This window comes from Hemitrygon akajei, chromosome 7 (genome assembly GCF_048418815.1).
Source record: "Hemitrygon akajei chromosome 7, sHemAka1.3, whole genome shotgun sequence".
NCBI lineage: Eukaryota > Metazoa > Chordata > Chondrichthyes > Myliobatiformes > Dasyatidae > Hemitrygon > Hemitrygon akajei.
This window is the reverse complement of record NC_133130.1, coordinates 171,572,583-171,586,586: the sequence shown is the minus strand read 5'-3', so window position 1 is coordinate 171,586,586 and position 14,004 is coordinate 171,572,583. Positions and strand designations below refer to the sequence as shown.

Below are 14,004 nucleotides of genomic sequence, written 5' to 3'. Positions count from 1 at the left end.
TAAGGTTTAAAAAATGGAGACATTTAGTGCAAAGATAGCGACATTGACGGAACAAAAGTTCGGAGCAGCTAAACAATCGCCATCTTACCAGAAGTCCCCTGCCAGTGAATTTAAATCTAATTCTGAGATAAAACTAGAGAAATGCTTGTATGTAATTATTAGCAGTTGTTAATGTTTGCTGTGCCTTTGCAACAAGGATTACAACTATAGACAAAAAGCAAGAAATGACAGAAATCAGCTAACATCTTTACTCCTAGCAGCTGTCAAACCCAATAAATATCTGACATACAATAAAGTTGAAATACAGCTTGTGTAAGTGGAAATCTTGATTTTGTTTTGATAAGTAAGATGGTCCTATTTCATTGCTTTATCTTTTAAGACTTTTTTCATTACACTTTCGTATCATTCCATTAGGTGCCTTTGTAGCATAGCAGTTAACAAAACACTATTACAGTTCGGAGTTAATTCTGGTGCTATTCAATAAGGCGTTTCCGTATGTCCTCCCTGTAGAATGTGTGGATTTTCCTCGAGTACTCCAGTTTCCTCCCACAGTCCAACAATGTACTGAGTAGGTTAAATGCTCATTGTAAATTCTCCCATGATTGGGTTAGGGTTAATTGAGGTTGTCAGAGGCTACTGGATGGCATGGCTTGGCTTCCAGAAGAGCCTACTCTACACTGTATCACAAAAACAATAAATTTATAATTAATCTATTATAGATATTGATCGTGTTTAGCAAATACCAAATAATCAGAAATAAATTTACCACAGAGGGAATCTTCACAGTCTACATATTTTCAACAGCTTGTAAAGATAGGTTCATGACACTGAGATTGAAGTTAATTGGGAAAGTTGATGCAGAATACTGCAACTGAAAAAAAAACAACAAACTGCTGCTGGTATTCAGCAAGTTTAATAGCATCGGTGGAGGGAAAGAAATTGCCTACTTTTGGTCAAGATCCTATATCAGATCTGAGAGTGGAGCAATATAGCTCAAATAAAGATAGAGAGGGGTGACACAGAGGGTGTTAGGTGATAGGATGAGGGAGATAGGTAGATAGTGGTCTGCCCACAATGGCCATCCAGAGCTCGCAGTTGCTCCCATTCGCCACTGTACACCTGTCTTTTCTCAGTCTTCTCCATTGCCTGGGAAAGGCCAAACACAAACTGAAAGAACATCACCTCATTCTGCCTGGATAGACAAACTCCACCCCCACCCCCCCAACCCCTGCCCGATGACTGGAATGTTGAAATTTTCAGTTTCAGGCAAAAACTTACTCCATGACTCTCATCTCTTTCTCTGTCCTTTCAATCCACCCTGGAATTCCCATTTTTGTTCTTTTGTTCCATACCTTTCTCCTTCCCCATCACCCATTTTTATCCCCTCCCCCACGTACTACCCATGCCCTGGTCCTCCTCCTCCATCTGCCTAGCTTTTTCTCAAGTAGCTCCCATTACCACCTACCTTACTTACCATATGTTAACTCTGTGGCCTTCATGCTCCTCCAGTCTTTCTCTCTGATTTCATCTCTTCATCCCTCCCATGACTTGTATCTATCTTCTTTTTCTCCTCCCATATCTGCTTCCATCCATCACTCACCTGCCTCTGTCTCCTTCCACCAAAGCGACAGGTATTTATCAGAAACCCAACAACCAGAAATACATTTCCCATAGAGGAAATTTTCACAGCTTACAGATTTTCAACAACCTAAAGTTGTGAAAGTGCTCAAGTGGGTTGAATTCAAAGCAGAGCTCACCACCACTTTCTCAGATCAAAAAAAGAGGGCAATAAGCCTTGGCTTTGCAAGCACCTTCACAATTAAAACTGGTTATAAAGTAAAAATGAATTCTAATTAATTTGGACAAAGAGGCACAAAAATTCAAGATTTGCATCAATTATCAAAATTAAAGTCAAGACACCGGTTAATAACTTCCATGCACTTGAACCTTTTGTTTTTCCAATGTACTTTAAGTAGTAAAGTCAGATTAAGCTCATTCATCCCAAATTGGCTTGGCATTGGTGGCATCCATCAAAAGATAATCAGCAGCTGCCAAGTAATGAAAATCCAAGCAGGACAATGATTTAACTTAAGAATTCCCATATGGGAAATGGCCATGTCCCATCCAATTTGATGTCTATTACCAAACAGAAAACTAAACAGACAGCAACAGACTCCTGGCATGAGGTGTGAAAGCTCTGAGTCACAGTCCAGAATTATCCAACTCACCTGAGAATTATACACTATCTGGTATACCTCATATTCCTAAATACTGCTTCCTGAGAGAAATCTAATTTACATTTGATCAAATTGATTTTCTGGCCATTGTTTATCCTTAGCAGCTATTTTTTGTTCCTTTGGTTGAATAAAATTTTTCTTAATTTTTTCACCAGTGCCCACTGAAACCTTTAACTGCAATAATTGGATTGTAAATTGTACCAACAATAGCACAACAGAAATCAACACATTACACATAAAACAAATACTGAGAGTTCATCAGAAACTAATACTGACCATTTTGCCAAAATGAAATTGTCTTTTTTTTTTAGATATATTGCCATGCATTTGATTGTAGCTCTAAATTCACATTGATCTTACCTTGTTAATATTAGACGGTCTAAGTTAATTCGCTGTTGCTTTGCAATCCATGCTGAACAGTATAGCTTTTCTGCAGTTTTGAGCACTTCAGCATTTAACCGCTGAAGCAATTGTTTTTCAGAGTTCACATAAAGACGTTCTTGCTTGAGGTGATGAGCCAAAGTGTGAAGGTCAGGCTTCACCATCTTCAAAATGGCACAGGAGGGTTCACCAACTGTAAAACACAAAGAAACAAAATAAGTTAGAAATTGCCTCAAAAATTTTACAATATGAGTCAGCTTCACAATGTGTATTAAGTTAATGACACTAGCTACTTCAAAATGAATCAACCAAGAAACCTAATTTTACAATTCACTTTTTGATCCTCCCAAGAACACAACTGTCAAGGCCAAAAGCACAAGATAAAGTTGTAGCTGTCTGCTTAAAACAAAGGCATCATTATGCACTTTCCCAGATGCTCAGTAGTAATCCAGACAGATTATATCTATCTCTTTTACTACAGCTTCCTTGGCAAACTTAAAAGTGTAGTGTACTTCCAACTTCAGAAATGTATCTGCACACTCTATATTGATGAAATAAAACTGTTTTCTTCCAGCCCTCTGAGATGGCTTAGCCTAGTCCAAAAGCAATCAGAAATGCTAACAGTCCCAAATTCCATGTATGACTACTTATTTTAAAAAAAGCAAAACATTTGTAATGTTTTTGTTTAAGAATATTGTTTTAACCGCCACCTCCAAATCAAAATGCATCAAAAACAATCATTGATAAAAGATTTGTGGCAGAAAATAAAACGTTGACAAAATGAGTCCAATTAAATTGACAGGGCTGCATCAACAGGTTAAAAAACAAGTACACTGAAATTATGTTGGATTTAGGTTAAATTTAATGCTTTAGTGCTAGAAGTAGTAAAGCTTTTCACCAATAATAATGGAGCAACATAGCAATACTCTATAAGAGGAAAGATAGTCTACGAAGAAAATACTTCAGATGGTAACCGTCTTACAAAGATCATCTTCAAGATCCAGCAGTCAACACAGTAGCATAGCCGTTAATATAACGCTCTACTGTGCCAGCGTACCAGCTTCAATTCCCTGTACTGTCCCTAGGAGTTTACGTTCTCCCATGACCTCGTGGCTTTCTTCTGGGTGCTCTGGTTTCCTCCCACATTTGAAGGTTATGGTTGGTGAATTGTTATCATGCTAGGTGGTGCCAGAATTTTTTTTCTCCAAAAATACTTTATTCAGAAATATTACAAAATAAAGTTATTTACATAGAAAAAAAATTTGTTAAATCTGAGTCCTTATACAATAAAGCTAGTTACAATAAAACATTCATTGACTCTCAAACTTTAGTCAAGGATTAAAGACTTATTTACAATAAAATAAAATTATTAACAATAAACATCCAGGCGTTGACTCTCATTCCTTTACCAAAGTTCCTTTACGGTCTATACATTTCCAGCCACTCCTGGGGCACCATGTTGACTCATCTATCCACACCTCTGATGAGGGGTATTCTCCTCCCCATCCAACCCCTCTCACTCCCGCAGGTGATGAACTTTAAACTGTGGTCCTTCCCCAACAGGCCTTCGCGATGGCTGCACCAAGCCTGAGTGCATCCCTCAGCACTTATTCCTGCCGGCGAGAATGTGCCAGCCGGCAGCACTCAGCCACGGACATCTCCATGTGCTAGTAGACCATCAAGTTTCGGGCTGACCAAAGAGTGTCCTTCACCAAGTTGATGATCTGCCAGCAGCACCGGATGTTTGTCTCCGTGTGTGTCCCCGGGAACAACCCATAAATCAGGGAGTCCTCAGTTACGCAGCTGCTGGGCATGAATCTTGACACCATCCCTTCCGTCCTCCTCCACACCTTTATCGCGAACCCACAGTGTGCAAAGAGGTGAATCACTGACTCCGCCTCATTGCAGTCCTCTCGTGGGCAGCAGGGTGTGAAGACAACGTTCCAGGCATACAAGAAGGATCTGATTGGGAGGGCCCCTCTCACTGTCAGCCAGGCGAGGTCTTGGTGCCTGTTGGTGAGTTCTGGCGACGTCATTTTGCTAAATGAACTGGACAGTCTGCTCAGGGAACCACCCCACTGAATCCATCTTGTCCTTCTCCTGCAGCGCCTGCAGGACATTACTTGCCGACCACTGTCTAATAGCCCTGTGGTCAAAGCCGTTGACCTGGAAGAACTTTTCTACGAAGGACAGACTGTTGGTCATTGACACAAATAGTGCATTTTTACTTACATTTCAATGTACATGTAAAAAATAAAGCTAATCTTTAATTTTCTTTAAGATGAGTACTGGAGTACTGTGCTCAGTTCTCATCGCCTCACTATAGGAAGGATGTGAAAACCATATAAAGGGTGCAGAGGAGATTGGGAAGCATGCCTTATATGAGAACAGGTTGAATGAACTCGGCCTTTTCTCCTTGGAGCAACAGAGGATGAGAGGTGACCTGATAGAGGTGTATAAGATGATGAGAGGCATTGATCATGTGGATAGACAGAGGCTTTTTCCAGGGCAGAAATGGCTAGTACAAGAGGGTACAGTTTTAAGGTGCTTGGAAGTAGATACAGGGGAAAGTTTTTATTACGCAGAGAGTGGTAAGTGCGTGGAATGGGCTGCCGGCGATGGTGGTAGAAATGGATAGGGTCTTTTAAGAGACTCCTGGACAGGTATATGGAGCTCAGAAAAATAGAGGGCTATGGGTAACCCTAGGTAATTTATCAGGTAAGGACATGTTCGGCACAGCTTTGTGGCCAAAGGGCCTGTATTGTGCTGTAGGTTTTCTGTTTCTATGATTTGATGACATACACTACTGCAATAACCAGATTTACCCATTATGTCTATTTACAAAGGGGGAAAAAATAAAGCACAAAAATGGAATTAATTTATTAACTTTGAGGCAAGGCCAGTAAACAAAAATATGAAGATTAAAGACCTCAATCGAAAATTCAATGGATCTGCTTGACATTTGCTAGTTCCATCACCTTCTCCAAAAAAAAATGTAAGCTTAAAAAGGGCAACAGCAAAAAAATTATAACTTCCAAAGCAATTCAGTGAAATTCAGATCTCTAGCTGACTTGTTTTCAATATATTTTGAATTCATGTCCAGAGACAAGGCTCTCTAATGAAAGAGATGAACAGTGCTTCACGCAGCTCAGTGCTGAAATGGCTCTGTGACTGTAGACTCACTTTTGGGGGCTCTGCGGTTCATGTTCTTGTATTATTTGTTACTTTTTTTTAATCCTTTGCACAATTTTTTCTTTTTTCACACATGGAATGTTTGTTGCTCTTTGTTGAGTTTTTTTTTCTTGTGGATTCTACTGTTTCTTTGTTTTATGGTTCTCTGCAAAAAGATGAATTTCTAAGTTGCATATGGTATTCCTACTTTAATAATAAATGTACTTGGAACAGTTTCTAATTATTTGTTCCTTCATTACTTAGCTTTAAATTATACTTTTTAAGTAGTGTCAAAAACCTAGCATAGCAGCTGACAAAGTCATCCAAATCCCCTGAAGCTTTTATCACCACACATAACGTCGCACTGGGTTTCTGAGTCACCATCTTCACTCAGACTGCCACAAAAGGATGGGTTAGAAATGAGAATGGGTTGGTCACAAAACAACATTTAACTCAAATATATATTCTGGCTCTGAGGGATTGACATTTCTATTTACTGTGAAGGCAGAAAAGAGAACACTGCTAACATGAAGTTCTCATCCTGCTTTGCTTTTCTTCATCAAGTCCGTAAATATTTATCCTACAAATAAAATGCAGGCTTCACCAGCCATTGTCATAATTTACATGATTACCCTCAAGGTCTGAAGCTCCTTTTGGCTTTACTGAACTCCCTCAGACAGTATTTTCAATTATTTACTAGAATTACATGACTTTGGGCAATTACTGAACAACTTCATTTGCTAAACTTTGCTAATTACCAATCAAAGAGATGACTCTGAACTGTAGTAATACACAACTTCCTAGCAGAATCTGTATGAAAGAAAAAGTCCAAGCAAAACAATTTATTTTGCCAAGATAAATTTAAAGATAAGCATTAAATTATTCCTCAGTGAGTTAAACTGGAAAATCTTGTCACAGCAGCAGACTAATTGTGCATCTACTTAAAACGTCTGGCTTTATTTACTTCAGACCTCTCTTGGCAATTATGTGTGGTGGGGTGGAGATATACATCTCTATCAAAGGAGGTGTCAGGCACTCCTCCACTCTGCTAGCCTGCAGGCCACTCTATGCAAGGTGTAGCACCTGCGTAGCCACACCCCCCACCCCCGATCAGGGTCACCTGAAGCCATGGGTGTAGGTAGTGGATGATCATATGAGCAGCTGGTGCATATCACAAGTCCTGGTTACGTAACCACTGACACCAAGCAGATAATTGCTGAAAAACATTGATAATACAGACAGACATACTTTATTGATCCTGAGGGAAATTGGGTTTCGTTACAATCGCACCAACCAAGAATCGTGTAGAAATATAGCAATATAAAACCATAAATAATTAAACAATAATAAATAAATAATGCCAAGTGGAAATTAGTCCAGGACCAGCCTATTGGCTCAGGGTGTCTGACACTCCGAGGGAGGAGTTGTAAAGTTTGATGGCCACAGGCAGGAATGACTTCCTATGATGCTCAGTGTTGCATCTCGGTGGAATGAGTCTCTGGCTGAATGTACTCCTGTGCCTAACCAGTACATTATGGAGTGGATGGGAGACATTGTCCAAGATGGCATGCAACTTGGACAGCATCCTCTTTTCAGACACCACCGTCAGAGAGTCCAGTTCCACCCCCACAACATCACTGGCCTTTTTTTGAGTTTGTTGATTCTGTTGGTGTCTGCTACCCTCAGCCTGCTGCCCCAACACACAACAGCAAACATGATAGCACTGGCCACCAGAGACTCATAGAACATTCTCAGCATCATCCGGCAGATGTCAAAGGACCTCAATCTGCTCAGGAAATAGAGACGGCTCTGACCCTTCTTGTAGACAGCCTCAGTGTTCTTTGACCAGTCCAGTTTATTGTCCATTCGTATCCCCAGGTATTTGTATTCCTCCATCATGTCCACACTTGGATGGAAACAGGGGTCACCGGTGGCTTAGCCCTCCTCAGGTCCACCACCAGCTCCTTAGTCATTTTCACATTAAGCTGCAGATGATTCTGCTCACACCATGTGACAAAGGTTCCCACCATAGCCCTGTACTCAGCCTCATCTCCCTTGAAGACACTGTCCAGAAGGCAGCAATCACAAACCACTTCTGTAAACTTGCCAAGAAAAATCAGAATCAGGTCTAAAAGCACTGGCATATGCCGTGAAACTTGTTAATTTTATGGCAGCAACACAATGAAATGCATGATCAATAAATATGGAGAAGGGAAAAGATGAATTACAGTAAGTAAATATCTATCAATAATTAAGTTAAAATAAGCAGTGCTAAAAATAAAAACAAAGTAGTGTAGTAGTGGTCAAGGCTTCAATGTCCATATAGAAATTGGATGGCAGAGGAAAAGAAGCTTTCCTGAATCGCTGAAGGCACACAGTCATGGTCATCATGCTCACAGATAAGACCACGTCAATACAAGACGGCATAGAATGATGATGACTGGCAATTATCCAAGGAAATTTAATCTTTACAAAACCTGCTCGTACAAAATAAAGTTTATATTAGCTGCTTAGGACCTGCAGCTCAGTACTACGACTTCAGAATACAAGTATAAAAGTAGGTCAGCAAAGTATACCAGAGGAGAAAAAATTGGATTCAAACTTTTTTTGAATCACTGCTCAAACAGTGAATCAACCTTATCCAAGCTACACTCAGCTGCTACTTTATTGGCTAGCTCTCAAAACAGTTTGGGCTGCTTTCCCCCCTCCCATATACTTTACCTTATTGTCACCAAACAATTGATACTAGTGCGTACAATCATCACAGCGATATTTGATTCTGCGCTTCGCACTCCCTGAAGTACAAATTGAAGTAAATATGATAAAAATTTAAATTATAAATCATAATTAGAAAATAAAAAAGGGAAAATAAGGTAGTGCAAGTCAGGTCCGGATATTTGGAAGGTACGGCCCAGATCCGGGTCAGGATCCATTCAGCAGTCTTATCACAGTTGGAAAGAAGCTGTTCCCAAATCTGGCCGTACGAATCTTCATGCTCCTGAACCTTCCCCCGGAGGGAAGAGGGACAAAAAGTGTGTTGGCTGGGTGGGTCATGCCCTTGATTATCCTGGCAGCACTGCTCCGACAGCATGCGGTGTAAAGTGAGTCCAAGGACGGAAGATTGGTTTGTGTGATGTGCTGGGCTATGTTCACGATCTTCTGCAGCTTCTTCTGGTCTTGGACAGGACAACTTCCATACCAGGTTGTGGTGCACCCGAGAAGAATGCTTTCTACAGTGCACCTATAAAAATATATATAGTGGTCGCTGACTACGTTCACGGTCTTCTACAGCTGTATTATTTATTCAGAGATGGTCTTCTGCACACCACTGAAGAAACTCATGGTTATTTGAGTTACTATCACCTTCCTGTCTGACCATTTTCTTCTGATGTCTCTCATTAACAAGGCATTTTCACCTACAGGACTGCCGCTCACTAGATTTATTTTATTTGTCGAACTATTCTCCGTAAACTCTGGAGACTGTTATGAGTGAAAATCCCAGGAGATCAGCAGTTTCTGAGATACTCATACCACCCTATCTGGCACCAACAACATTCCATTGTCAAAGTTACTTTGATCATATTTCTTCCCCATTCTGATGTTTGGTCTGAACAGCAAATGAACCTCTTGACCGTGTCTGCATGCTTTTATGCATTGAGCTGCTGTCACATGATTGGCTAATTAGATATTTGCATTAATGAGCAGATGTACAGGTGTATCTAATAAAGCGGCTACTGAGTGTAGTTGATAACTGCACTGGTTCTATTTGCATTGCCAGTTATCATGCAGCACAATTAGACCCACAGAGAAACTTCAGCCTTGGAAGTGTAATCTTCTCAGTACTGGTCTAACAGTACCCTTTTCTGTTCAGTGCAGAGACTTTATTAATGCAATGCTGTTGGTCCTTTTACACTATGTATATATATACTTCGTATACTTTAACACTTAAAGCCTGTGACTTTAAGAATCTATGTGCAGGCTATTTGAATTTGTTTTATAACTATCTCAAGTGGAGGGAGAAATTATGCATGCCTTTTGTTGTTTTGGATTAGATTTGTATGAATAACAAAAATGACAGAACTTCAAATTGACTGCATCATCAAATACCTTGAATATTTAATATAGTGGATTCCACTTAACTGGGACACATCAGGACCAGTACATTTGGGCCCAATTAAGCAGCTGCCCTATTTCATGGAAATAGTTTTAAAAGTATATTAAAAAGATAAACTGAGTAACAAATTATGTATTTAAATGAAACAGAACAAATTAGAGCACTACCAATACTGTCCAATATCGATGCATTTTATCAAGGGGTGATGCCCCAAAGAGTCAAGAACAGATTATTGAACTAATTAACAAACCTGTACTTCACTTTGCATCTCGCCCAAGAATCATGGTGTTTCCTTAAAAACCCAAGATACTCAGTTCATCACAAAAAGATGAAGTCAATAAAATACAAAGAATCTAAAGTTACTTGCACTTAGCTCATCATCTGTATAAGAGATTTATTTTACCACAACAGGCAGAAACTGTTGCAAAGTGCAGAGGATTATTCACAGTTTCAAGGAAACAAGTGCTTGCTTTTAACTGCAGCCTTCTGTACTGGGCACAAAAAAATGTGACAAGCGGATGAAAATAATTTGATGCACCACCCAGCCATATACAAAATACTACATAAACAAAACAACGTTGAACAGGATTATTCTTGGTTCCTTATCAGTGGAATGTCATCAGCAATAAAGTGACCTAATCCTGTCCTTTTGCAATTATCTGTATTTTTAAATGAAAGATTGCTACTGCATTGTGATTATAAACAAACAACACTAGCTAAAATTAGACACAGTACCATCATACAAATACAAGGTGAAATTAACCAAAAAAGAGCATGTGATCTTTGTACAGTGAAATCATTCTTGGGGGGAAAAAAAAACCTACAGATACAAAATCAAGCTCATCTTGCCATTAACACAGGAAACTTGACAGTAGTGTACAACGAACCATCACCTGTATTTCAAAAGGATCTGTACGATGCTTCTGAGTTACTACAACGGTGTGTTTTGAGAGACAACAGGAAACAGTTGCAAGTTTGCTAATCTTCAAAAGAAACAGAGCCTAACCAGGAGCAAGGTTAAGCTCTCACATTTTTTTCAACAGTCAAAATCCAGAGGACAGGATGGAAGCCATTAGTCTGAAAACAAAATACAGTGGATTCCCATTAATCAGGGCAGCCACTTAATTGGGATAACTCTCAAAGAACAAAAAATTAACCTAGAAAATAACTGGATTCCCTTCATTTATAGGGCTTAATTGGGCCATGAGACAGATGCTGAACAGTTTCTAACTAGCGTTAACCGCGTGCGCTTGTATGGCCATTAGACACTACACCATGCATGAAGCAAAGTTTCTAAATAGCGTCATTTACATGTGTTTGTTTTCAAAAAGCGATAACTTTGTCATTGATAACGAGAAATAAGCAGCAAGACTATTCAGAACTGCTTTGTTTACTGCAGTTTCAAGCAATCAGGCTAGGAGTGAAAATAAACTGAATTCATTACTTCAGCAAGTTAGGAATGACAAAGAAGTTAAAGGTATCGACAATCATTTTGAATGTTCCCTTTGGTCCCCACTGAACACCTAGCTCTCACCTACAGGTCAAAGTAGCTGTTTGCATGCAAAAGCAGCCACACCCTGGTACACTGCTTTGACAGGTAGGCTAAATCAGGTGAGTTTAGTTGGCAGATATCATACCAAAGTAGGATATGCAAAATTAGCCCTGGTGGACTGGGTGAATGAGATTTGGAGTGAGATCCAATAGCAACACCGCAGGGAGAGTAAAGAGCACGACCAGTAGTTATGGTCATCCACCGAAACCGAGGAAGGCTCCTACTCATACCACTGGCCCTGGACTTCTGAGGTCGAAGAGCATAATTGCCCCAGTGAAATGGCTTTTCCACTTTAAAAACTCTTCCACACAGAATTTCTGTCACCTTCAGATATGACTGACAACTACCAGTAGTAATAGTAGTGTTCTAATTTTTTTTCTGTTTTTTTAAAATTTAAATGCACAATTTGTTGCTCAATTAAATGGTAGTTTGTCTTTTTTTAATACTTCTTTAACTATTTCCAAGAAACCTTGGCTAACTGGGGCAGCCACTTAATTGGGCCCAAATGATGCGTCCCAATTAACTGGAATCTACTATATTAAATATTTGAGGAATTGAATGGTGCAATCAATTTCAAGTTCTGTCATTTTAATTACCCATACAAATCTAATCCAAAACAACAAAAAAACCATGCTTAACTTCTCCCTCTACTTGAGATGGTTGTGAAGCAAATACAGTTAGCCTGCACAAAGATTCTTAAAGTCACAAGCTTTAAGTGTAAAAGTAAACACAGCTAGGAACAAAAAGCATCACATTAATGAAGTCTCTGCCGTAAACAGAAAAGGGTACTATTAGACCGGTACAGAGAAGGATTACATTTCCAAGGCTGCAAGTACTCTGTGGGTCTATCTGTGCTGCATAATAGCTGGAAATGCAAAGAGAACCAGCAGTTATCAACTACACTCAGTAGCCATTTTATTAGTTTCACCTATATACCTGCTCATTAATGCAAATATATAACCAGCCAATCATGTGGCAGCAACTCCATGCGTAAAAAACATATAGACATGGTCAAGAGGTTCAGACCAAACATTAGAATGGGGAAGAAATAAGATCTAAGTGATTTTGATCGTGGAATGATTGTTGGTGTCAGATGGGGAAGTTTGAGTATCTCAGAAACTGCTGATCTCCTGGGATTGTCACATACAACAGTCTCTAGAGTTTACAGAACATAGTATGAGAAAACAAAAAATATCCAATGAGAGTCAGTTCTGTGAACACAAATTAATGAGAGGTCAGAGGAGAACAGCCAGGCTGGTTCAAGCTGACAGGAAGGCAGCAGTAACTCAAATAACCATGCGTTACAACAGTGGTGTCCAGCTGGCCAGTTGTGTGGTGACACCAGCACTGGACTTCGAGACCAGTGGTCCTGGGTTTGAATCCGGCCAGCTCCTTGCACGTTTTCAATCCGTGCTGGGTTGGGCATCGAGGTAGCAATGCGAACCCCTGAAGAACAGACAAATGCTAAGGAAACAGCAAAAGGATGCACCACTAAGCACGTGAAGGAACAACAAACAGCGGTGCACAGAAGAGCATCTCATAACGCACATCACATCAACCCTTGAAGCAGATAGGCTACAGCAGCAGAAGACCACAAACATACACGCAGTGTGTTTTTGATATTAACACAGAGTGTATTTTTATCTCAGGAAGGTTCAGATTCCCAACACATGCATGGTTAATAGCACATCCAAGATACAGTTAAGATCAGATATTGATATCACTACATGTAGCATCAAGTTTAAAAGGAAACGTGACTCCCTGACAAGAATCCTGATGCACTCCACATGCAACCTTTATTTTATTCTTGTGGAAACCTTGGTGTGATCCCATGGAAAATGTGTTAAATTATTTAAATTTTATTTTTTAATATTTGCTGGCATTTTAACAAGTCTACAACTTATTTGAAAACTGAAGGAATTGAAAGGCTATCAGTGAAGAACATGTCTTCAGAACATATAGCCTTTTAATCCACTCCAAGCACAAGGCTGGATCCTCTTCACCAGAGATCCAGAGATTGAGTATCAAACTCACTTGACCCTCTGAATCTAAAAAGAAGTAAACATAGGTGGGAGTCAAAAGTAGCGAGACTGGTAGCAAGCCAGGTCCAGGATAATACAGAACTATTCAAGAATTCCAGCATCTGCAGAATCTCATGTCTATAACATAGTTCTATAGAGAGCAGAAGAAACATCACTGCATTAAGCTATGGTATTTCTGAAGAGGCATGACCTGAATGACTATAGACGAGCAGCTCCAAGATGGGTTCAAGCTGTTGAGCTTTGAAAACCAGCATGGACATGTGTGCCAAACGGTCTTGTCCCATGTTCAAAATAAAATTATCAGACTACATACATGTCACCACATACAACCATGAGATTCTTTTTTTCTTTAGGCATTCTTAGCAAATCCATAAAACAATAACTGAAAACAGGGTCAATGGACAACAAACTGCAAATGCAGATATAAATGAATAGCAATAAATAATAAGATAAGAGTCCTTGTAACCATTCTTATACTTAGAAGTTTTTGATGTTAACAATAGGCGT

The 14,004-nt window shown here is 39.6% G+C and overlaps 1 protein-coding gene across 11 annotated transcripts in view; it reads right to left on the bottom strand.

The window, feature by feature from the left end:
• gapvd1 (GTPase activating protein and VPS9 domains 1) overlaps window positions 1-14,004 on the bottom strand; it is a 128,251-nt gene that overhangs the window by 99,165 nt on the left and 15,082 nt on the right. For all 11 annotated transcript variants that reach the window (XM_073052605.1, XM_073052607.1, XM_073052606.1 and 8 more), the window contains one exon: window positions 2,598-2,811. In XM_073052605.1, the coding sequence (XP_072908706.1) occupies window positions 2,598-2,782 (185 nt within the window). In that variant the 5' untranslated portion in view covers window positions 2,783-2,811. The remainder of the gene's footprint in view (window positions 1-2,597; window positions 2,812-14,004) is intronic.